This window comes from Lynx canadensis, chromosome E2, assembly GCF_007474595.2.
Source record: "Lynx canadensis isolate LIC74 chromosome E2, mLynCan4.pri.v2, whole genome shotgun sequence".
Taxonomy (NCBI): domain Eukaryota; kingdom Metazoa; phylum Chordata; class Mammalia; order Carnivora; family Felidae; genus Lynx; species Lynx canadensis.
This window is the reverse complement of record NC_044317.1, coordinates 42,110,748-42,134,877: the sequence shown is the minus strand read 5'-3', so window position 1 is coordinate 42,134,877 and position 24,130 is coordinate 42,110,748. Positions and strand designations below refer to the sequence as shown.

General features: G+C 54.5%; 1 protein-coding gene across 2 annotated transcripts in view; it reads left to right on the top strand.

Moving 5' to 3' along the window:
• The window catches only part of PEPD (peptidase D), a 111,687-nt gene that overhangs the window by 66,237 nt on the left and 21,320 nt on the right, over nucleotides 1-24,130 (top strand). Inside the window, exons 10-11 of one of the 2 annotated variants that reach the window (XM_030298655.1) lie at nucleotides 21,977-22,045; nucleotides 23,719-23,796. In XM_030298655.1, coding sequence (XP_030154515.1) covers nucleotides 21,977-22,045; nucleotides 23,719-23,796 — 147 coding nt within the window. The remainder of the gene's footprint in view (nucleotides 1-21,976; nucleotides 22,046-23,718; nucleotides 23,797-24,130) is intronic. The other variant, XM_030298656.1, reaches the window with a different exon arrangement.

Sequence of the window (24,130 nt, the reverse complement as noted above, 5' to 3'; positions counted from 1 at the left end):
CACTGGGGTGTAGCATCCCTGCCGCTTCTCCTGTCCCAGGGAGCAGATGGGTCTCTTTACCCTGTGCTCAGCTGAGTGTGTGTACCAGAAACCCAGTGCCCAGGGGCTGCCCTCTGAGATCCTGCCTCAGTTCCCCCAATGCTTCCTGAAGTCTCTTTGGTCAGTGATGTCCGTGGGACTTCCGTCTGGGCAGTGGTCCAGCCTGTAGGACTCAGAGGGTTATTTCCGGCTCTCCAGGAGGATCACCCGTTATATGAACACACTTCCCCATCCTCATATTTCATGGTGAGACACGTCACTACATTATTCTGCCTATATTACTTTTCTCTGCCCTGTCATTAGCTCAGCTGCGACCTGGCTGTTTTGGGGGAGAGCCTGGGCATCAGACTCCCGTCTTATTGAGGGTTTGCAACCCTACCTCTTCCAACCATGAGGCAATGTGGCAGTAAGTGGCAAGGGGCACCGAGAAGACAGGCCCCTCACCGCACAGTCCAGGTGCCTCCGGAAATCACTGTCCAAGCTGTTTCTGATGCCACCACCCTCTGCACATTCTCTCCCTCGTGTCGCTGCCTGCTCACCTGTAGCGGGCAATTTGGTTGGATTTATTCCGATGGGCTCTATCCACTTAGCAGTTGAGAAAGAGATTTGTCATTTTGCTATAGAGCGTCACACACCCCGCGACTAAACGATGTGACAACGAGGAGTTCAACCACAGTGTAAAATTTCAGCATTATTTATGATGTCGAGAGGTCCGGTGCCTGCAGTGGCTCCTTAATCCAGGCTAAATCTGGAGCCCTGTCTCCCGGGCCTGCCCGTGTGTCTCCAATGGCTGTTAATAACTGTTCCTCCAGGCGCCCTGTTTGCTGACGAAAAATCCATCTGAAGCTTTTGCATCTCATGTGGCTGTTAAAAATTGACGTTTCTTTATTGATGTAACTGGTTCCTGCCAAATACTCGGGGACAAATAAAAGTGGCTGAACTTGGAGACAAGCAGAGAAGCATTTGTTCATGGAATTGCTGGCCAATTGATGTTGGTAGTTAAACAAGCTATCATTTAAAGAAATCTTGGAAGAAAGAGGTAGACTATAGTGAGAAGTTAGCGTTCAGAGTGGCCTTGCCGGGAAGGGTTGCCACGGCCATTCCGAGGGTCGGAGGCGGAAGGGGTTTTTTTCCTCTGGCCTCCCAGGCCACATCCTCGGGTCCCCCGCCTCTTTGCTTTCTGTGCCACCCCTGAGCTCTGGCTGTCTCCTCGGGCCTTGCTGCTGTTCCTTTCACATGCCCTACATCTCTCTGCCTCTGGATTTCCCATTTGCTCTGCCCTCTCTGCTGACCTCCTCCTCCAGGGAGTCTTCCCACGGGTCCCCTCCCCACATGGTTTCTGCCTTGTGCAACTTCACTCAGGGAACCTCTGTCTCTCTCTGGACAGAGGGCCTGGATCCGCCCTGCTCACCCCGCGATCACGGCACCTCGTGGCTGGCACACAGTACGTGTGTTTCCAGCAGACCCAAGGAGCAAGCACAGAGAGCCGGGTGTGATGGATGGAGCTCTCCAGACAGCTTCCCTTCCTGGGCTCCCCAGGCTGCAGGGCTGGGGGCCAGCGGGCGCTCCCGGGAACACCAGCCCAGTTCTGGCCTGTCGCCCTGCCGAGTAATTACTTTAGACCAGCAACAAGTGTGGAAGACCAAGGAGGCAGTGTCATTGATTTTCCCATAAAGGCGCAATTTGTAGTAAGTGAGAGAGCCTTCCTGGTAATACCTCACCCATCTTCATGGACGGCCCTGGCGCCCTCGTGGGGAGAGTGAGGAGGGTCTGCGGCATCTGCCGAGGCCTCCCAGGGGCACCAGGCTTGTGGCCCGTGGTGGGGTAGGTGTCTCCTCAGCCTCAGGCCGCCTGGAGCTCGTGGCTGTGCCCAGCCTGTCAAGCAGGAGCACCCTGCCCTGGGCCAGTGGGAGACACGGAAGAAAGCTCGTGCCAGCCTCAAGTGAGGCACTTAGAGCCCGTCCCTCCCCCCACCCCATCCTTCTCCCCCACTTCCCCTAGGCCAGAGCAGAACCCTGAAACCAGCCTGGGGTTGGGAAGTCAGGGAGAGCTCTGGGCCGGTTGAACCTCAGGTTCTTCCTCTCCTCCCCCTGCTCTTCCCGCCTGTTTCCTTCTCACTGCTTCCTGGAGGCCAGCACCTTCCTCCGCACCTGCTCCCCTCCTCCTGCACGAGGCAGGCAGAGGACCTACTGAGAGCCTGAAGGGGACACTGCCATGCGAATGGGCCTCAGACTAGCAGGAGGCCCTCAATGTGGAGCTGGTGTCAGAGCCCAAGTGGGGGACACCATGGGAATGTCGTGTGAGGGCCCAGGGCAATCCTCTGCTTGCAGCCTTTGAGATTCTGAGGTCAGCACTTATGTGACAACATCCAAAGTATATTTGTCATCCCCGTTTGACAGTGAAGGGAACTGAGGCCAGAGAGACATATTCAGGCTAGGAGCCTACCACCTGGTGCACTGTGCCCGGGGCTAGAGAAGGGGGGGGGTGGTTCTCTAGCCTTTGTCCTCTAGCCAGACCCAGGCCTCAGTTGTCCTTTGTTCTGGGCTATAGCCAGATGAGGGATTGATGCCCCGCCTCCATACCACCTGTCTATTCTGAGAGTCTTGGGCAGAGATGTGACAAGGGAGGGTGACCTGGTGAGTCACCCGCCCTGGGGCCTCAGCTTAGCTTCCAGATTCTGTTTTCCATCACATTAATTGCATTTATTATTCATAAACTTCTGAAACTGGCTTCTGGGGCCTCAATTTTCCCAGCCCCCTGGGCTGCCACAGCTGAGGCTCCTCTGTGTTGGGCTCACCAGGGTCCCTTATGGCTTTGAGTCAGGATCAGACGCTGGCTTAGCCTAGCCCAGGGCCCTTTGAATTTGGAAATGAAAACAAAGGATCCTCCTCAGCTTGGTGGCTTTACTGGGACAGTCGTGGGGGGCTGGGCCTTTTCTCTCCTCTGCCTGAAAGTGCGGAGTAGACAAGGGAGCCGTCACCTCAGCTGCCCGAACTTGGCTGCCCCAACACCTCCTTTGTCCCACCCCACCCCTGAGCATCCCTCCCTGTCCCTCATGGTGCAACAGACTCGCGCCCTGGGGCTCCTTCCCCGTGGGAGCTGGTGTCTGTCTGGGCTCCTTGTCTCTGCTGTCCTCAAATGTCTATGACCGTCTAGTGTTACAGCCCCCACCTGCCCCATCTCAGTCCTTTATCGGAAGCAGGGAGGGCAGGCCTGAGAGGACTGGGCCTCACTTGCTGCCTGCTGGACGTCCTCTTCCTCCACCTGGCTCCTTCCTGACCCTGTTCCTGAGGCATGACCTTTCCCAGCCACTTCTGGGTGCCCTCAGCTGGCAGCTTTCTTCTGTAGTTGAACTGGTTTGTGTGTTTCACTCCCCCTTCCTTATTCCTGATTAAGTTTCCATTTCTGCTGAGGCGTCTACTGGTGGAAAGACAGGTACCTCCGAGGGGGCATCGGAAGCCATCCGCAGCTCTGTTTCTTACAAATGTGTGGTCCTGCCCTGGGGTGGAGGGCAGGCCACTGCGCTGTTGTCCTATGGGAAAGGTCTTGCCACGGGAAAGATGGTCAAGGAAGGCAGGAGGGTCCCTGCAGCTCCCAGGGACTCCAGTGCCTCACACTCAGGTTCAAGCCTCTGGTTCATAAAGGCATGGGCTTGAAACCTTCTTCCCTGTTAAGGAAGAATAGCGAACATAAAGAGCAGAGGTGCCAGAACCATCACTGGGAGAGAGCCAGCAGCATCCACCAAAGCTGAGCACTCCATGCCTGGCAACCAGCGTTTCCGCTTAGTACACAGCGGACACGGCCAGGGATGTGTGCGAGAACGTTCCATGCGCGGACGGGGCGTACTCTAACACCGGGGGCACCCAAAGCCTTCCCGCAGAGATGAATAAACTGTGGCGTGTTCATTCGATGAGTACTGCTGAGTGGTGGGGACAGCCAGGTTGTCGCTGTGCAGAGACCACGGGCGGACAGCTCTCATGTGGGCCGTGTCTGGCGCAAGAAGCCAAACTCAAGGGCCTCTGCTGTATCACCCCACTTACATGAAGCTCCCCAACAGGCAAAACTTAGTGTGGTGGAGGAGCAGAGGGGCAGGGGGAGAGGTGGGGTCGACACCTGCCAGACCGGGAATGTTCTGGATCTTGATCAAAGGGATCTGTTTGTGAACTGTCATCAGTCTGGGACACCTAAGATGTTTGTACTCTTCTGTAGGTGTTCTATTTCAATAAATAGGTTTACCAAAGAAGCCAAAAAGCAAAGAGCAAACCTACAAAGCAGGGTGACTGCAGTGACAGTCTGGGTAGGAAGGCTGCTGTCTGTTCCTTATCGTGAGCCGTCCTCATACTCTGCAAATTTATAGGCCACTCGAGAGCTACAGGCTGACATAGTAAAATGACCATTTGTGTGCTTTCAGAATTATTCCATTGGCCAGTGACAGAAAGACAATGAAAAGTTAAATGCAATTTAGGGAAGTACCTCCCCGGCTGTCTGTTAAGGCCAGGAACCTGATATTGAGTCTATTAGAAGCAATTATAAAAGGGACCGCATTTCTTAATGTTTCTCATTTGACAGGAAGGTTTTTAAATATGGGGCATTAGTTAATAAAAAGTCCCTAGAAGCCTATTGTAATATATTGCCTAATTCCTAACAGTTCATAGTCACAGAAATAGGTAAAAAGAGAATGTAGAATTAATATATACTTATTATTAAAATTGCCTGTTAAATAGTTAGTCCCCTGGAGGTACAAAATGGGCATCATTATTCTAAGACAGTCTCAAGGGCCTTGGTGTGCCCTGTGTTTGTTCAGTGGGAATGCCCCCTTAGTAGGGAGGGAGAGCTCTGGCTCTGTAGTTTAAGGATAAAACACCTGCTCACACTGAAAGAGGTGAGAACTAGCAGCCCGACTACAAAAATTTCATAAAGAACTCTCCTTCCCTGGTTATTGAAGTTTCCGGGCAGGCTGGCGCTTTGAGGCATCGCTGAGTTTGTTCTGTGCCTGAGGCGAGGAAGGCCAGGAAAGGCAAGCCAGTTCACACGGGATAGAAGTGTTTGTGTAGCTCCCAGGGCCCTGGGGATCCCTGGTCGTTCCAGAACTAGTGGGGTAGAAACAATTCCCTTCAAGTGTTTGCCCCCACAGCACCCTGCTGCAGGCACTGGGGGGCTGACACCCCTCACCCGGCGTGGCTGTGGGTCAGTATGGCAGGGGGGCGGGGGCAGGGCGCCTCTGGGGGATGTGTGCCTGTGACTCGGGCAACGTTAGGGCCACTGTCTCCGGGCTGCCTGTGCAGGGAGCCCCGGCATCCCACCTTTGCCAGGCCCCAGTGCATTCCATTAGGGGATTCCGAAGCTGCGAATGGAAGTCCACTCAGATCTGAGCTGTTTGCTGAATCCGAGTTTTTTCCAGGAGCATTTGGTGAATGTCATGTTGTGTGTGTTCTAGGTGATTTTCCCTGTGCCTGCTGAATCTGTTTACAATGGCAGGCTTGCTTCTGTGGAGCAGTACAGTCCCCCTGGGCAGGGAAGCTTCCTTCTGCCCCTAGGGAAGACGGAGAGCACGGAAGGCAGATTGCCTTTGTCTTAATTCTGTCCTTCCGGGCTGCACGTTTGGCCCATCCTGTCTCTTGCTCCCTTCACTCCAGGGGGGTCCCCAAGCCCCTCCGTGTTTCCCTGAGGGGTGGGCAGCATTTGTGCAGTGGGCAGCCAGCAGAAGCAGGCAGCACTGTTTTTCCAGCCAGTCTCTGACATCCCCAAGTGTCCCCCTGCAGGAGGGAGACCTCTGTGCAGGCAGGGGTTTGGCCACAGAATCTGACTCCAGAGAAGAAAGGAAGTTGAGTGCGCTTTTGAAGCAGGGCTCACTGGCAAGACCTTCTTGTGGCTCGGATTCTCCACACCCCATACCAGAGAGTCTTGCCTACAGAGTTAGTTTCTGCGTTGCAGGCCCTCAAGCCTGGCTGAGGTTTCTCCAGATGCTCTGTGCCAGCGGTGGCAGGCGGTGTGCATTGGCGACCCCTTGTGGCAGCTTCGCGGAGTCGTCCCGGATCGCGGCTGCGTGGGTTGTGTCCGCTGGGCCAGCACCTCGCCAGTCCTGGGCAGGCCAGCAGGGCAAGGCTGGGTGTAGGCCAGCTGGTCTTAACAAGGAGCTTCCGTTCTTCCAAAACAATATTTTCAAAGTGAACTGGCTTTTGTCTGACAAAAGGATATTACCTGTTCCAGTAGGAAAATTAGTCAGTACAGAACATTATGACAAGATACGAGAAAACCCTGTGATGCAGAGGCTTGCTAACCCCTATTGCTCTAGCAAACATGCTTCTGGGTCTCACCAGGGGCACAGACAAACGGACTTTGATCTTCTGGGATCACACTAGGGCAGAGTTTGTTCTTCCTCCTGTGCAAAGTGGCTGTCTCCTCTGTCTCTGAGCCAGGGCACGGCGCACCTGTGGGGCCCCGCCATCTCCGCTCACACAGGTCCTGTGCCGGCAGTGGCTTCCCAGTGTGAATGACACTGCAGCGATCGACCTTATCTCTCCATCTCTTCTCCATCTCAGCCGATCATGTCTTCGGGGTAGGTTCCGCAAGTGGAATCGCTGGGGGAAATTTTGATTCACGGAGCCCATCTGGTCCTCTGGAACTTGTTCTCCCTCATAGCTGTCAATGACGTTCATGTCCAGTGAGCACATACTGTGTGCTTCCTAGAAATTTTCTCATCTAATCCCCTGAGGTGAGGAGACCTACCTTCTGCACTTGTTCGGACACCAAGCCTGTAAGGGCCAAGGCTTTCAGCAACTGGCCCACGATCCCACAGCGGCCAGATGGGTCTTGGAGGAGCCAGGCAGCCTCTTTGTAGAACCCATGCTCTCTACCACTGAGCCGGGTGCACGCACACACACACACACGCACACACGCACACACACACGAGTGCACTTGGCCCTCAAAGTTAACTGTGCTGTTTTTATTGTTTTTCATCTTTACCAATCTGATAAGGGAAACCATGATTACCAGAGAGGTGACACTTCTCTTGCGGGTATTTCTCTGGCGTTGGTCTTTGTGGCTTGTCTGTCCTTGGCACAATCTGCTATTGGGACATTCATGGTTGACTTACTGATCTGTAAGAGCACTTCATGTGCTCTTCATGTTCAGTTTATTTGTCAAAATATTTTTCCTAGTTTGTTACATAGCTTTGACCATTTAATAAATGGTTAAATTCATCCTTTCCTGTAGAGTTGGTGTCTTTTGCATGAGTACGTAGGCCTCTTCTGCTGCCTCTAAACAATTCAACTATTTACATATGCCTTCTCCTATCCTTATGATTTTATGAGTTTCTTTAGAAACTTTACAGTTATGAAATATTTCAACACTGGTGTGGATAGTATGACAAATCCATGCATCCACATGGTTTTGTTTTTTATACTTATACTCTTTAGTCTACCTACAGTGCATTTAAAAGTAACAAGTAAGAATGATGCTGACATTTTTGCTCCCTGTGAATTGGCAGGTAAGCCCACTACATGTGTTAGTCAGCATAGGATAGCCTTTGCTGCACTAACAACAAAAACCCAAATCTCACTGGATCAGCTCAGTGACTGTTTATTCCCGGCCATGCTGTAGCCTGAAGCAGGCCCCACGGCTGTCCTTCACCAGTGTCAGGGCTGCTTCCGTTGCCCAACTCTGCCCCTGTTGAGAGGGGAGAGAGAAAGCATGGAGAGCTTATATCCACTCTTAGGAGCCTTGCCTGGATGCAGTACACGTCACTTCCGCTCATACTCCCTTTGGTGAGAGCCCATCACGTGGTCCCACTGACTACAGGAAGACAGTGAGCTACACATCCAAGTCTCTGCCCAGGGCACCTCCTGGGAAGCTGGGGGTTAATGCCACGTGTATGTGTGTGTACACATGCATGTGCTCGTGTGTGTGGTGTGTGGTGGTGTGTGTGTGTGTGTGTTCTGTTTTGACCATTAGGTATGTTCAGGCCAGCTGCCCCTGCCATCTGTTACCCTTTGCTCGGATGTTTACTGAGGACCTGCTGTGTGCCCAGCCTCAGGTATAGGGTGCCTTGGGCCTACATCTAGGGGTTCCCTTCGAGACCGGTAAGGAAAAAGGACAGGTGCCATGGCATAGCCATATGCAAAAGTGAAAGCCATGAAGGGTGTGTGGTGAGGGAGGAGAAGGAGGCTGACCTAGGAAGGGCTTTTGATGGTGAAAGGGGGGAGAGGCCACTGAGAACTCCCCCCAGTCACCACCTCTTGGGCAGGCAGGTGGGCCATGAGGGGACCTGGTTCGAGGCCAGCAGAGCAGCCTGTTGGACTCAAGGGACCAGTGAGGTGGGGCTGCAGCAATCCTGGTGGGAGGGGAGCCAACAGCGTGCTGCAGTGGGGGCAGGGCTTGCGCTGGAGTCGGCGAGACCCTGGAACAGAGTGCTCAGGGCACGCTGGGCTGTATGGATGCTCCCCACAGTGGCCAGCATGGCAGACGGGGAAGCACACCATGACACTGTGACTCCCTCTGCCCCCTACTCCAAGTTCTCATCGCATTTTGTAAGCTTTTTGAATTTTGGTGGGTGATTTGGTTGCTTGTGTGGGTTGCCCTGGTGAGGTGCTTCACGGTATGTGCAGAAAGGGGATGGAGAAGCCACGGGACTTTTCTGCCTCGTGGCTGGACAGGAGAAGGGGAGACCCAGACCCTCCTATCACATGGCTGGTGCTTCTGCCCTGGAGCATGACTCTTACAGACCAGGAGCCAGGAGAGCACCTCCAGACCATGCGGTTCACCAGAAGTAGATTGCCATCCGGATGAAGGCAGAGTTCCAAAGTGCCTTTGCGCTTGCCTGCACAGCTCTCTGAAATGGGACTCACACCTGCAAAAATTCCTGCTAGCTGTCTGCTGGCTTTGGTTAGCAGTATTAGTACCATAAAGAAAGAATATTTAACTTTGCATCAATAGGCAAAGAATAATTAAAATATAATTAAAAGCATGAATTCTTCTAATTATTGGCTTCATATAACGTGTATTTAAAAACAAGACATCTGTTAAGGCTTCTTTTGAATCTATCCAGAAACCAAGAGAGGGTCGCATTTTAATTAAAATGGATTATTTTCAGAAACCCTTTAATCACCCTGTCATCATAGGACTTAGACCTTATTAATTAGCTATGATAAATAGGTTTACGTTACAGAAATTTTTAGTTCACAGGGGTTGGAGGAGTACTTTCAGGAACCTGCCCTTCATCTGCAGGAACTCAGCAGGGGAAAGGCCCAGAGTAGGAGAATGAGTTCTTAAGTCACCTCACCTGTTCCCTATGGACCCAGAGTGGACATCCTGCAACAGGTTGGGAGCAGGTGGAGAGCACCCGTGGCCGTCCCCCCAGCCACCACCTGCCCATGTGACATGAGCTGGTGCTGAGGCCCTGGGGCCCGGGAAAGTCGAGCCCGCTGCCCCGTTGTCCGCCCCACTCCCCAGCCCCGTGCTGTGGAGCGTCCCCGTGGCGGTGCCTCCTCTTTTCAGGGCTGATCTTTCTACAGGGGCAGCCTGAATGCTTTCCCCCATTTATCATCTTAAGTGGATAAAGACTTTCAAAGTGATAAATAGCATTGCCGTTGTTCCTTCAGCCAAGTGTGTCTGAAATAACGTTTGGAGTTGTGAGCGGGGACGCGAAGGCTCGTTAGAAGAGGGTTTTCGGCAGCCCAGGCAGAGTAGCCCATATGCTGGAGGAGAAAGGGCTGTCTCCACCAAGGGCCCATCCAGGCCTGCCCGACGGTGTCTGGGCCTCCTTTCATTGCCGGTTTGGCTCCAACCTGGCTTTGTGGTTCCCGGGAGCTTGGGAGAATGTTCTCAAAGAGGACACACTGTGTCTTAGGTCCCTGGGGGAGTGCTCACCTGGTGAGGCGGCCATGCTTCTCACTTCTTGCAGGTGACCAGGATCCTGCAGTGACGGGACTCTCCTGGGTCCTCCCGCCTAAAGGTGGCCCCAGCCTTCTGCTGCGCAGTGATCCTCCCTGCCAGGTCCCTGTATTTAGTGTCCTGTGCTTCAAACACCTCGAATGGTCTGTGTGTGCGCAGCTGGGCCCGGCTGGCATCAGAGCCTGGAGCAGAGGGTGTTTGGGAGGCAACATGTGGACACCAGTGAGACCCAGAAGGTGACTCATTCAGAAGAGGGGAGCGAGCCCCAGAGGGCTGGCCAGAGCTGGAGACGGGATGGGGAGAGCCAGCCGATACTTTGGAGCGCCACTTTAGAAAGGCATTGATGTGAAATGGTGCTTTCCAGGAAAGTTACATGGGAAACGGCAAATTTATGAAATTCTTTAAGATTATGGGACTGAGAAAGAAATTCGATGTTTGGAAATCAAGTAGCACCGGGCTCTGTAGAACCAAGACACCCACCCTGGGGGCATTCGAGGAGCAAAGCCCTCTCTTTCTCTAGAAGGGATGACGAGGGGTCTCGTCCTGAGTGCACCAAGTGGAATCCCGGACCCTCGTCTTCCGCAGGATTGGTATGTAGGAAGCACCCGTGTGGTGAAAGAGCCCAAGTTTTGCTTCTTCCACTGGTGGTGGCGGGAATTTGGGACGTGGGACCTCCTGGCGAGTGGTGCCTCAAAGGGAGCCACAGGCGAGCGGGAGCCGCCAGGCACCGAGGTGCTGTTCACCCGTGGTCCCGCCGTGGGCGTTCGAGAGAGTCATTGCCCTGAACAGCCTCTGTCTAATGACCCGGCTTTATGAGGAGCTATTAAATAAAGGAAGGCGGAAACAGTGCCAAGTAAGGCTCCAGCCAGGATTCAGGCCACGGGGAAGCCCTTCCTCGTCTTCAGTCAGTGGCGGAGCAGAGCAACGTGGTACGAACTTGGCATCTGCTCGTCCGAGGACCTTGGCGGCCAGATTTGCTGGACGTGGCCTTGTTCCCTGACACCTCTCCTCACCCCAGGTGCTAAGAACAGAGGAGCCTGTGTGGCATTTGCCCTATGGGTTCCGCGGTGACCCAGGGTCCAAGGCTGCTGGGCCAGGGACAGGAGCAAGTGGGGGTACAGGAAAGACTGGGTTCTGTTTGAGTCCCTCCCACCAGCTGTTTTTCAAAGACCAGCAGGTGCTCTCTGGCAGGGAGCTTCTGGACCAATATATTCCCACCCAGAACTAAAAACGGGCTTTTCCTCAGAGAAGCAGAAACCCCCAGCATCGGGCACGTGACACGCTCTCACCATCTGCCAAATCCTGGTCTCACTTGTAGTACTATTTGCTTAATAGTTTCTTTGCTTTTTTTTTTCCTTTAAATATCCTTTTAAAAAAAGCTTTATATCCCTGTCGTGAGTGAAACTCAGTATAATTTGCCATAAATGGAGCGGAACACTTTAAAATAAATACCTAATGCATAAAACCTGTTTGTCAGTCTACCCTATAATGTCATCTCGTGGACTTTTGTCATGCCGTGGGAAATACTAGCTCACAGGAAGCCCCCCCCCCCCCCCCATCATTCTTCCTGAAGGTGCCCCATGTGCCTGCTTCCTTCCCCTGCACCTTTCTGGGGAGGGGAGGTGGGGGTGCAAGCATCCTTTGGAGAGAGAGTAGCCTCTAGATTGTGTTGAATAAGTATTATCTCCCTCTACCCCTTCCTGGTCATACGTTAAGCCTCCGTGGATGATTCCTAGCATGGCCTGGTGCATTTTTTCAAGGGAGAGTTTTCCATTTGGGGCCGAAAAGGGTGTTATTGATGACATCGGCAAGGGCTGGTGAGGTTGGGTCGGATGTGAGCAGACACTGATCCCAGATTAAGGCAGATCGTTGTCAGTTGCACTGGTAAACGTTTACAAAGCTCTCCAGGGGCCTCCCAAAGTTGGGGCCCTCACACTCGTTCAAGACGTCAGCCCCAAAGGGGTCGGGGCTCACAGATATAGAATTTTCCACTCGAGCCGTGCGCTGCAGGCTCCAGGTTTTGTCTTCCTGTATGTTGTCACATTCAGGGCACCAGTCATCCCTGCCCTTGTGTGTAGCCCCTGCCCCGGCTGCCCTGCCCTTCTTCCAGGGAATCATCCAAGAAGGCACTAGAGAGGGTCAGCATGGGCCGGCTGCTTGCTACATAGATGATGGTCAAAACCATTAGCTAGTATCCTTCATATATAAATCCCGTAAGGATCAATAAGAGAAAACTGAGCGTCTAGCTTCCTAAAAAAGAAATGAGCCATTCAGCAAGGAAGAAATATGAGGAAATAAACATGTAAACTTGCCACTTAATCAATGAAAAAACAAAATACTTTTGTGTTTTGCCCACCAGATTCACAGTTCAGTGGGCAGACAGGCCCCATGGGGCACCATCCAGGACCCTGAAAATCCTTATGAACCTTTTGGGGTCTGTTTGGCACAACAGGCTCTGAGGCTCCAAATGTGCCCATGTAATTCTCCTTCTAGGAATTTAGTCCAAAGACAGCGACAGGCGTATGGCCATGGGTGTCCATCGTAACACGGAGGTGGAAGCAACCTAGATATCCAACAGCGTGAAATTGGTTGAGTAAATTATAGGCCGTGGTATTGCCCACGCAAGCATTTACTATTCAGCCACTGAACAGAAACGTACCGAGAAGCGCCTGTGTGCCAGGCACTATTCTGGGCCCAGGAGATACCAGAGTGAACGTAAAATAGAACCCTAGCCTAATGGAGGTAAGGCCGGATGGATAAAAGTTAGATGGTGAGGGCTATAGGGGAGGGAGTCCTTTATCCAGGAAGCTCAGGACAGGCATCCCTGAGAAGGGGACATTGGAGGAGAGTCCTGAAGTAGGGAGCAATCTATGGATCTGTGGGGCAGACATTCCAGGCAGAGAGAATGGGGCTCATCTAGTGGTGCTGAGGTGGGAGCTTGCCCAGCGGTCCCAGGAATAGCAAGGAGACAGATGGAGAAGATGAAGGGAGACTGGGAAGTGAGAGGAAGGTGGGCAGCTCCTGGGAAGCCAGGACTCCATGAAGAAGGAGCCCTCTGTAGAGGACAAGGGCTGAAGCAGGGAGACCAGCCACACCAACGTCACCATCAACCTGCGAGAGAAGAACGTGGCCCGCACCAGCATTAGTGGGGAGAAGTAGTCAGATTCTGGACAGAGGGACAGCCCTAAAAATAAAAATAGTATAGACATGTATCTATTGACAGGGGAAAACATTCTTGCTTTAGCAAGAACCTTCCCCGAAATATCCCAGCCTTTGTCCGGGACTGGGTGGGGCCATTCTCCACTCTTTTGGGCCCGCGCACAGGGCCCCGTGCACAGGAGGAAGTTATGAGCCGGTGATAAATTGATACAGTACTGGAGAGACTGGTGTTACCCGCTAACCCTGAGCCCACACAAAATCCGGTGACAGCATGTCCGCCCCGGAGTGTGCTCGGTGGAGGTGCATGTGCCCTGCCCCACAAAGACCGATCCAGAATGTCCACAGTAGCACCGCCTATGAGAGCTGCAGTCTGGAAATGGCCAAAATGTTCAGCAGCAGCAGAGCGGAACCAGTGGAATGCTACCAACAATGAGAACGCACGACGACAAGTACCCACCACCGGGTACCACCTGCATTACTGGGGAGCAAGCGGAGGAAGCCGACAGAGAGGTCATGCTGTTTGATTCCACTTACATAAAGTTCAAAAACAGGCGAAATTAACCTGCAGTGTTGGAAGTCAGGCCGCCCCCCTGGGAGTGAGGTCTGAGTGGGAGGGGCCCCTGGGTGCTGGGCACATTGGATGGGCGTGCTCACTTCGTGACAGGTCACCGTGCTGGGTCCTTAGGACTGTAGTCATTTTCTTTTTCTTTTCTTTTTCATTTTTTGTTTTAGAGAGAGAAAGAGTACGCAAGTGGGGGACAGGGGCGGAGGGAGGGAGAGAGAGAGGGAAGGAGGGAGAGAGGGAGAGAGAGAGAAAGAGAGAGAATCTTAAGCAGGCTCCACACTCAGCGCAAAGCCAGATGTGGGGCTCGACCCCACAACCCTGGGATCATGACCTGAGCCAAAATCAGGAGTCAGACGCTCAACCTACTGAACCACCCAGGTGCCCTGATTGTAGTCCTTTTCTGTATGCATGTCAGATCAGACATCAGTCAAAAAGTGACTTAAAAAAACAGTTTTACTATTTTAGTATAGAGTTATTATTTTTGAAAATCTGTGTTTAAGGGGTGCCTGGGTGGCTTGGTCAGTAAGCGTCCAATTCTTGATTTTGGCTCAGGTCATGATCTCATAGTTTGTGAGTTCGAGCCCTGCAACATCGTGGAGCCTGCTTGGGATTCTCTCTCTCCCTCTCTCTCTCTCTCTCTGCCCTTCCCCCACTCACACGTGCATTCTCTCTCTCAAATAAATTAATAATAAGCTTTAGAAATATAAAATGTAAAAAAATTTTAAATCTGTGTTATTGCATTAAAAAATGCCTGGAAGGATGGTCAACAAAATATCTGATAGAGGTTATCTCTGGGGCATAAGATTATGGGTGAATTTTTTCTTTGTGTAGAGAATTTCTAAAATCTTTCCATATTTACATATATATGTATATTCATATATATATATATATATATATATATACACACATATATGTATATATGTGTGTATATATATGATTTGCGTTTATTAGCAGTCTGACATGGCCAGGGCTTTATCCAGTAACTGATACCGAAGAACTCAGAAATTCAACCTAATCAAGCATGTCAAGAATAAAGAGGAATATTTGTTAATTGAATGTCATGTTATGTCCTCAGTTATGCTTAATACAAGATAGGCAATTTAGAATTCCCAATTATCCAATTAAAATGCTAATTATCTCGTTCCTTGATAACGCTGCTCTCAGGGAGAGAGTGAGTGGCTTCTCTCTGGTGCTCCTCGTCTTCCCGCCGTGACCCTGTCTTTGCTGCTGCCCTTGCCTCTGGTTGGTGGAATCTTCCCTTGCGGGGCCTCTGTGTCCCAGGGGCCTCTCCTGGAGCACCAGCTCGTATGTTGCACCGTCCTGCCTGGGGCGCTGTCCCAGGGTGGCCGGCCTTGGCCCGGGATCGGGTGGGGCCCTGTGCACACGTGTGAGGCCAGGGCCCTGGAAGGCGCGGTGTGGCACCATCCACCACCAGCATTTGCAGAGCGGGTCGCCTCGCCCCGCTGAGGCAGGTGCTGTTCCCGCACGTGCACCACTAACAGGCCTGAGGCTTCGGGCGCATCGGGGTCAGAAACCCTGCCGAGACGCCAAGCTCAGACACAGATGCAGTGGGTTCCCTGACCACAGCACGCCACCTGTCTGAGCCACAGATTCTTCCATCCACAAAGTAGGAACATCGCTCCTTCCCACCAACAACTGTGGAAAACTGAAGGCTGCTGGTGACTGTTTGGTTTCTGTTACGGGCCATGGGAGGTCCTGGCCAGGAGGGTGTCACTGTCCCCAGTCCGGGACCCAGGTGGGGCAGCAGGAAGGGATTTGGGGAGCATCAGGCAGAAGGAACTGCTGCTGACGGAGACAGCCACCACAGCCGTTACACATGGTCTGTGTCTCTGGTGGTGCCAAGTCTCACAAGCTGTGCCTTGAGCTCTGGTTTTATTACTAACGCATGTCTGGGTTCAGTCCAAGGCTTGAAGGCAGTCCCTTCTTGGTGACAGACTGTGTGGATGCTCCTCGCTCATTTAAAACCCCTCGGCGGTGGCTCCCTAGCTTGCCCTGTGCCCTTCTTCACTGGGGTTCTGGGGAGGGAGACGGACAGGACAGCCTCTCAGTTCACCACCACCGAGCCCGGAACCCAGCCCTCAGAAGGCCCACAGAGAACTCCATCACGGAAGCTGGGATCCCCCCGGGAATTTGGGCCATGCCCTGGATGGGTGGCTGGAACCACGCTGCATGGCAACAATTATGAGGGTGGGATGGGGGCCCTCCTGCTGGGTGCGTTCTGATGACATCTGATCACCCCCGGAAGAAGTGAGCCAAGCAGCATTCACCCTTTCCCGGAAATTCAAAAACAATGTGGTCTGTGCTTCCGGCTTCCCGGGAAGGCTGTTCTCGTCCTACTAGAAACCTCTCCTCTGGGTCTGGATCCTCTTTGGCTTCTGCCTCCACTTTGGGAAAACAGGAGAACCCTCCAGTCGCCTCCGGGTGGATGTCATGACTCCTCTCTGTGGGACTGGTTTCCTTACTTATCAAGAATTTTCTTTTAGTAGCTAGGTCTGCAAAAGGCAATATCACATTCATTACACAGCTGTGGTCACTTCTACCCCAAAACTAAGAGTAATTAAACAGAAGAAACGTGAATGAAAAGTAACTCAGTGCTGTGATAACTGCACAGAGCATAGTCATTGGCCCCAGACATCATGAGACACCCCCACTCTTCTCTCTTCTTATCCCCCGAGGCCCTGGTTCTTCCCCGAGGAGGGGAGACTTCAGGATGTGTGAGCAGGACAGAGGCGGCTGAGATGCCCCGTGTCAGGGGAAGCCCCGTGTGCATGTCGGTCATAGGGATGCTGCACGTGTCCACCTGCGTGTGGGCTGCACATGTCCACCTGCGTGTGGGGCTGGTGGGCGCCCATGGAGACCCTGGCTGCTCTGGAATATTCGGGCGCCAGTGTCCGGCCATAGAGGGATTCTGTTTGGCTTTAAAGGAGTAGGCAAGAGACGGCCCAAACCCAGCCTCTTTTCCTTCAGCGAGGGATCCTTGCTGTGTGACTCCCTTTGAGGCCCCTGAACCATGACAACAGTGACAGCTAATGTGTCCTGTACATAGGGCTTGGTGTGTTATGTACTTCATATGTATAATGTCACCTAAGTGATACAACAACTCTGTGGGAGGTACTCTTATGCTATTTTACAGATAAGGAAACTGAGTCACGGAACGGCCATACAGCTGGTAAGTGGCAGAGAGCTAGGATTTGACTTCAGTGTCAGAACGGAACAGTGCCCTGGGAGGCATGTGGCCCAGAGCAAGGACTATGGGGCACAGACAGGGTAGGGAACCTACAGGCCTGAGCAACTGGAACCTGCCTTTGCCAGGAGAAAACGTGGGGCACACGCCTGAGACCGCAGTAACAGTGGGTGTGGGGTGCACCCTGGCCCAGGAGGACCCCGCATTTAGCTCGGAGTGCCTCGGCCCACACACACAATAACCCTGTGTCCTCACTGCTCACTCTCCTAGACCCGCAGCTCAGACGAGTGGCCTGCACCAGCCTGCTCAGCTTCCCTTCCACTCTCCTGTTCCTGGCTTGGCCTCCCGGGAACCGACGTGCATCAGGGCCCCGCCTGGGAGGGGGCTGATGTGGCCCCCGCTGACCTCCCTGGCTGGCCTGCCAGTGCTCACGCTTGCACTGATAGCTCACTGACACCGGCTGCCCGGGGCAGCCCTTCTGCCATTATCTTGGGCAGCTCATGCATTTTTATAGGGCTGTGGCTATCTCCTCATCAGGTGATAAACCTCAGGGGGCAGGAGCTGGGCCGTGTGCCCAGGAAGGTTCCGTGGGCTGGATTTGCAGGCCCCGGCGGAGACCCACAGTGCTGTCCCTGGAGACACCTTTCCTGCAGATCTGGCCGAGGCCATCTGCTCTCCCTGCCCCATTCGTCACTCTAGGCACTGACAAATGGGCCTGCCCCTCTGTCGCTGTGGTGGCTCCATCCACCTCATTATTCACAGCACAGACTCTCCCAGGTTACTGAAAGGTTCTCATTGATGCCTGGATACAAAGCATTTTCCACTTGTGTCTTTCTTGGGAGAAATTTATAGGCAAGGAGTATAAATTTACAGTTTGGGGAATGGCCATGCTGGGGGAGCTTCAGGGGCCACAGAGTGGCAGGTGTGTGAGAGACCCCTGCATCCCTCTGCCCCTCAGGAAGCCCTCCTGCTGCGGGAGGCGGGGGGGGGGGGGCAGTGGTGGCTGGGCCACATGCCCGGTGCCTGGTCAGGTGCTCTGTGCAGGTAGAGCAGGAGGGAGCAGGGCAGTCAGGCCCAGCAGGACACTGTGACACACGGGAGAGCCACAGATGGAAAGAGCAAGCAGAGGTGATCTCTGGGCCTCCAGCACCACTGCCTGGCCTCTTGCCCCCGTCTCCTTATGGACAGACTGGTCACCTCCAGGAGTTTCGCTGTGGTTCTTCACAAGCCCTGCCTGTTCTGTCTGCATGCTCCAGGTTTAGGCGCCAGTTATTTTAAACGATGTGTACAGTCTCCATCTGACGGTTCTGTTAGCAGAAGACAACTCTTGTGGACTATTTTCGGATTGTGAGTTCATCCTCAGTGTGTGTGTGTGTGTGTGTGTGCGCGCGCACATGTGCATCCGTGTGCACAGATCTTGGCTGGCCTGGGTCGAGGGTGTGACAGCCCAGTTGGTTCTGTGCCCCTGCCGGGTGCAGGTGCTCCAGGCATCACCAGTCAGGAACATAGCTTTCTGCTCATTTCTTGGCTTGGGGTGGGGGTGGGGGTTTCCAAAACCAGGAACCTGAACCCCATGGAGGACAGGCCTACAGTATGAATTCTGAGGGAGGGCATGTATTTTGTTTTATTCCCAAAGCCCAGGCAGGCTTCCTGACTGCCTGTTATGACACTGGCGAGTTTTCTCCAAGCCTGCCTTTCTGCTGAGGGTGCATCCCTGCCCGGGGCCACAGCCGCGTGTGGGGGCGGGGTCTCAGTTCTGTTCCGCTGCTTCTTATGTCCCTGAGGCCTTGTCGCCAGCCCCACATGGCAGTGCAAGGCCAAGACCTCCAGCTTCCTGAGACTGACGGCTCCCTCTTCTTCTGGCCCCACCTTCCTTCCTGTCCTATGAACGTGGCTCTGCATATTCTCTTTTACGTAGCACCTCTGAGTGTGGGAGAAGGAGGATTTCCAGCCGCGGACTCTGCTGTCATCTCCTTGTGGCTCCAGAGGGGCTAATTGGTAGCCTATGGCCGAATTTGGCTGTAGACTTGCGCCAGTCCGTAGTTAAGCTCCTATGGTTATAAGTCACCTGGACCCTCATCCGGTTCACAGTTTGCCATATTTTCCGTAAGGTTCTAGAAGGATCTTTAGTAATTGCCCTTCTATTGCCGCCTTGGTCTGTGAACTGTGCAGTGGGAACAGGTGGCTCTGCTGTGGTCTGTCCTCGTGGCCGATGCTTACCACGTTCTGCAGGAACTTCGTGTCACCGATGTGGCCCCAGCTTGGAGCACCCACTGCTCACCCCTGCCCCTTGAAAATCAGAAATATGTCGGACTCACATCTCTCCATGAGCCCCCTGAGCCATTGCACTTGTCCCAGAACTTGGACACCCGAGGTCCCAGAGAGAGGGGCCTCCGAGGTGTGGGAGCAGAAAATGTGGGCCTGTTGCATTCACCTGTTATCGTCACCAGTTGGTCCTCACATCATATCAGAAAAGTTAAATTAGGTGCTGAAGTCCAGTTTGAAGAACTTCAAATCATTTTCAGCTAGAGCGACTTTTCAGCTTGTGGCGGTTCTCCTCTTCCTTATCGCTGTGTGGGATTGTCCCCGTGTCTGGAGAATGACCCAGAGCCGGGCTGCAATCTGCGGGTGAAAACTGGGTCAGCCATTGCTTAGTTTGGTGCTTCTGTAAGCTACGCCTTTTACCCAAAAGTCCTTTTTTCTTTTTCTTTTTCTTTTTTTTTTTTCTTTTTTTTAATGTTTGTTTATTTTTGAGAGACTCAGAGAGACAGAGCATGAGCAGGGGACGGGCAGAGAAAGAGGGAAATACAGAATCCGAAGCATGCTCCAGGCTCCGAGCTGTCAGCACAGAGCTTGATGCAGGGCCTGAACCCACAAACCGTGAGATCATGACCTGAGCTGAAGCCGGACGCTTAACCTACTGAGCCACGCAGGTGCCCCCGAAAGTCCTTTTTTCTTAAATGGAAGCCAGGGGTGTGTCGCGAGGGCTGCTTCCACTGAGTAGATTACATGGCAGGCCGCTGAGTCTGGCTGCAGAGGAGGGAGACAAGCCACCCACCCCTCGTCCTCAGGCTGCCGCAGAATGTTCCTGTTTAGTCACCTGCACGTGCAGGTGGCACAGCTGTCCCTCTGCCTGTCCTTCCTGACGCTGGTGGCTCCCACAGCCTGCACTTGTCTGCCTGTCCCCCGACCCCAGGAGAGGCCCGCTGTTCCCATCACCTGGAGAATGGCCGTGCAGCCCCAAGGTCTGCTTCTGACCAGGCACGGTTGTGTCTTCCAAAGCTAAGGGAGCATTGCAGCTCCGTGGTGGCTTGGGCCTTCTCCACTCACTGTGGGCTCGCTGTGTGGAAGCCTGGCGTCCGAGGCCCTGGTCTCTAGGCTGGGAGCAGAGGTGGTGCACCGCTGGTGTCCAAGGCTGCCCGGGGCAGGCTTGCCTGCCCCATGGAGGAATGGGCCGGGCTGTGGCCACACTCGGGGCTGTGACTCCGTCTTGCTGCCCCCCATGGTCTCTGGGACGGAGGTGGGAGTCGGTGGCGGCCACCAGAGCCACCAGAGTGCTTTCTCTGGTGAATACAGGGCACCGATAAGGGGACGTGTGCGCCCTTCCTCGCCTCCCTGGCAGTTCCTGAAATCCTTTATGTTGAGGAAATAGTTCGCTTGCAGATACCCAATTATCCCGGGAGGTTTGTGAAGCAAGTCTGAAAGCCGACTGAATGTAGCAGAACCACTCCTGCATGACAACTACTTAATACCCAGTCATCACAATTATACATAATTGGTGTTTACAGTGCCTGGAAGATTAGACTCCTCCATACAGACATTCTCCAAAACAGGCCTAGAATGCACAGGGCAGGATTGCTGCTTAGCGTGCCCACGGGCGGCCTCGGTGTGCTGAGGACAGGGACAGCGGCACAGCCCCGTGCTTGGTCCCCTGCCCTGGTGGCCGGTGGGTGGGGTGGGGGTGGGGGTGGGGGTGGGCCCCCCCCCCCAGACCTGCTTCTCTGCCAGGGATGCGGGAGGGCTGGACCTGAGGAAGGGGGCGAGGCCTGGAGACGCTGAGCTCTTGGAGCACAGCGTCCCATGCCAAGACGAGCTCCTACCCCAGATCCTGGGGCTTATGGTGGGGGTATGGGCAGGGTCGTGGCCTCCCCAGAGCTCTTGGCAGCGTGGCCCCCTGGGGTTCATTGCTCCTAATGTGGTGTTGATGTGGCTGGTCGGGTCCAATAGCCCCTGCAGTCATCTCCAGGATCTGCCCCTTGGGTGGGGGCAGGGGGACAGGGGCAGGGCCCAGACCTTTGCCAAGGGTGGCTTACCCTCTGACCTTTGTTACATTCCTGGGCTTTCAGGGGTCTGCAGACATCCTGCACGCCCGGAGGCCTCCCCAGGCTCTGGTTCTGGGCTCAGCCTGGGGGCTGGCTGCCCCCTCTAGGGTCTCATCTTTCCCTCCAGACTTTGTTTCTGGCCTCCCCTTCCCAGGCTAGAAGCTGGTCCAGGAGGCCAGCCTGTTTGCTGCTTGGCCTGAGGACGGGAAGCAGGGCCTGTCCTCAGACCCTGCCTCTCTCCACCCCCTCTACCTGTGACCAGAGACGGCTTTGCCCTGCTCGGTCTGCATGAGGGCCTGCCCCTCAATCCTGTCCCCCAGGCCAGTGCCCAGTGGTTCCTGCTCTCTTTTCCCTGTGCACCTCCCCAGGGTCAGGCCCAGGGCCATGTGAGTCCAGCTTGGGGCCTGGAGAGTTCATGTCCCTTCCTGGCCATGTGTCCAGCCCCTCCTGGTGGGGTGGGTCGTGGCCACTGGACCTGGGAGTCACAGGGAGACCCTCCCTCCAGCCCCGCAGAAACAGCGGTAGCCCCCGCTTCCCAGGGGGCCCAGAAGGTGGGGTGGCTTCTCTAGTTTTGCTCCCTGTCCTTACTGGCCTCTGTGCTCTTGTGGCCTGTGGCCAACCCTGGGCTCTAGGCTATGAGCCCCGTGGACCCATGCAGGGTCACTCAGGCCTTCCTGCGGGTGCAGCCAAGCAAGGCTTGGGCTGAAGGTTTTCCTGGGGTGGGGGCTGTGCACGCTCTGGCAACCGCACCCTGACTTCCTTCCTTCCTTCCTTCCTTCCTTCCTTCCCCTGCAGCCTCTTCGAGCACTACTGCTACTCCCGGGGCGGCATGCGCCACAGCTCCTACACCTGCATCTGCGGCAGGTAAGTGGGAACAATGGAGGAAGGAGGTTGTGAGAAGGCGAGGAGACCTCGCCGCCCCCCTGAGCTCAGGCACGCCTACTCACTACCGTGCCCACATGAGTGCCCGCTTACACTTGGAAATTGTTCTCCTCTCCTGAGGCCCCCAGCCGGGGTGGCCCCCTCACTGCCGTGCCCTTCCTGGCCTCCTCTAGGGTGGCCACTCCCCTGGGGCTGCTGGCTGGCCTTCCTCGTCCCTCCACACAAGCACACACCCAGCGTGTGGGGGCCAGGACGTGACTTTACCCTGTGATGGCTTTTGTGTGCAGCAGAGGTGGAAGGAGCTCTGTCAGTGCAGGAGGCCGTGGTTGTGTGTGTGTGTGTGTGTGTGTGTGTGTGTGTGTGTGTGTGCGCGCGCGCGCGCACATGCATGGTTGTCAGTGTGACTGTGTAAGGAACATCACCACTGTGGTTGAGTCTGGGTCTCTGCAGTAGGGGGTGTCACTCTAGGTACCTCTGCATGTGGCACATTGTGGCTGAGGCAGGGAGCTCTGAGTCTCTGTGTGTGTGTCACCTGCACGGTGGCTGGAGGCATGGGGTACAAATGACCATGAGTATGGGGCGGCTCATGGTTGTTAGTGTGTACTATTTTTTTTTTATATATTTTTTTAAATGTTTATTTATTTTTGAGAGAGAGAGACAGTGTGAGCAGGAAAGGGGCAGAGAGAGAGGGAGACACAGAATGGGAAGCAGGCTGCAGGCTCTGAGCTGTCAGCACAGAGCCCGACACGGGGCTCAAACTCACAAACCATGAGATCGTGACCTGAGCCGAAGCTGGACACTTAACCAACCGAGCCACCCAGGCTTCCCGAGTGTGCAGTGTTGCGTGTCTGTGTGTCTGCATGTGTCACCCTAGGTGTGTGTCTTTGAGGGGCACAACCTGGCTGCGGGTGGCCCCTCCTGTCCCAGGCTCGCCCCAGCCAGTCTCCCCCTGCTCTGCCCCCCTGGGTCAGAGGGTCTGGCCTCTGCCCAGCCAGGACGGAGCCTGCAGCTCTGCTGATGTGCACGTCCTCGGCACATGAATAATACATGTGAACATCTCAGTCTTTGGAAATGTTCTTCTCTGGTGGATAGAGAGAAAAATCATTATTTCTACTTTTATGATTCCTGAGACTCCCGAACAGGGCCATAAATATTACACCCAGGTGGGTTTTTTTTTTTCCTTTGGACAGGCTTAAAAGTCCTTTTTTTCTTAAAGGCATCGCTCATTAGGGAAGCAGTCTCGAGCAGAGGAGCCAGCCTTGCAGCATGGTGGCCCCTGACATGGGTCTCCCCTCTCCCTCCGCCAGGACAAGAGGGCTTCCTCAAACTCCCTTCCCTGGGTTTCAGACCCTTGTCCCCCCCACCAGTCCCACATCCCCGGGCCCAAGGGCACCTGCCCAAACAGCACTCACCTGGGGAAGCCCTGACGGTGGCAGCGCTGTGAACCGTGCACTCAGAGGCTTCCACCAGCTGTATGGCTACAGGTGCCGGGGCCGGTGTGCTCCCCGCCCACACCTCAGACTGTGGGCCTGATACAGCCCCCGCTGGGCCTCTGCTGGAGGGTGGGTGGTAGTGCCCACGGGGCAGGGTGGGGTGCCCCCTCCGGGGCCTGCTGGGCGAAGATGGGCTGTTGACCTCCCCTGGTTGCTGTGCAGTGGTGAGAATTCGGCCGTGCTGCACTATGGACATGCCGGGGCCCCCAACGACCGGACCATCCAGGACGGAGACATGTGGTGAGTGAGGCCAGCCCTGAGGCGCCCCTGCCCTGGCTCTGCATGTGACCCGCACAGCCGCAGTGGGGCTCCACCTCAAGGGGAACAGACTGGGATCTCTTGGTCCCCACCCTGGAAGAACTGAGCACAATGAGGCCCCCAGGCCTGCCCTGGGCCCAAACTTCTTTGCCAGGGCCCCCCACCTGCATGGCACCTTCTGTCCATCATCAGGGAAAGAGGATGTGGAGGGCCCTGTGCTGGGGGCCCAAGGTGGCCCCCAGCCCCTGCCCCGTAACTGCCACACTCACACCTCTGTCTTGGTACCAGGAGGGTGGGCACCTAGTCTGGATCAGGG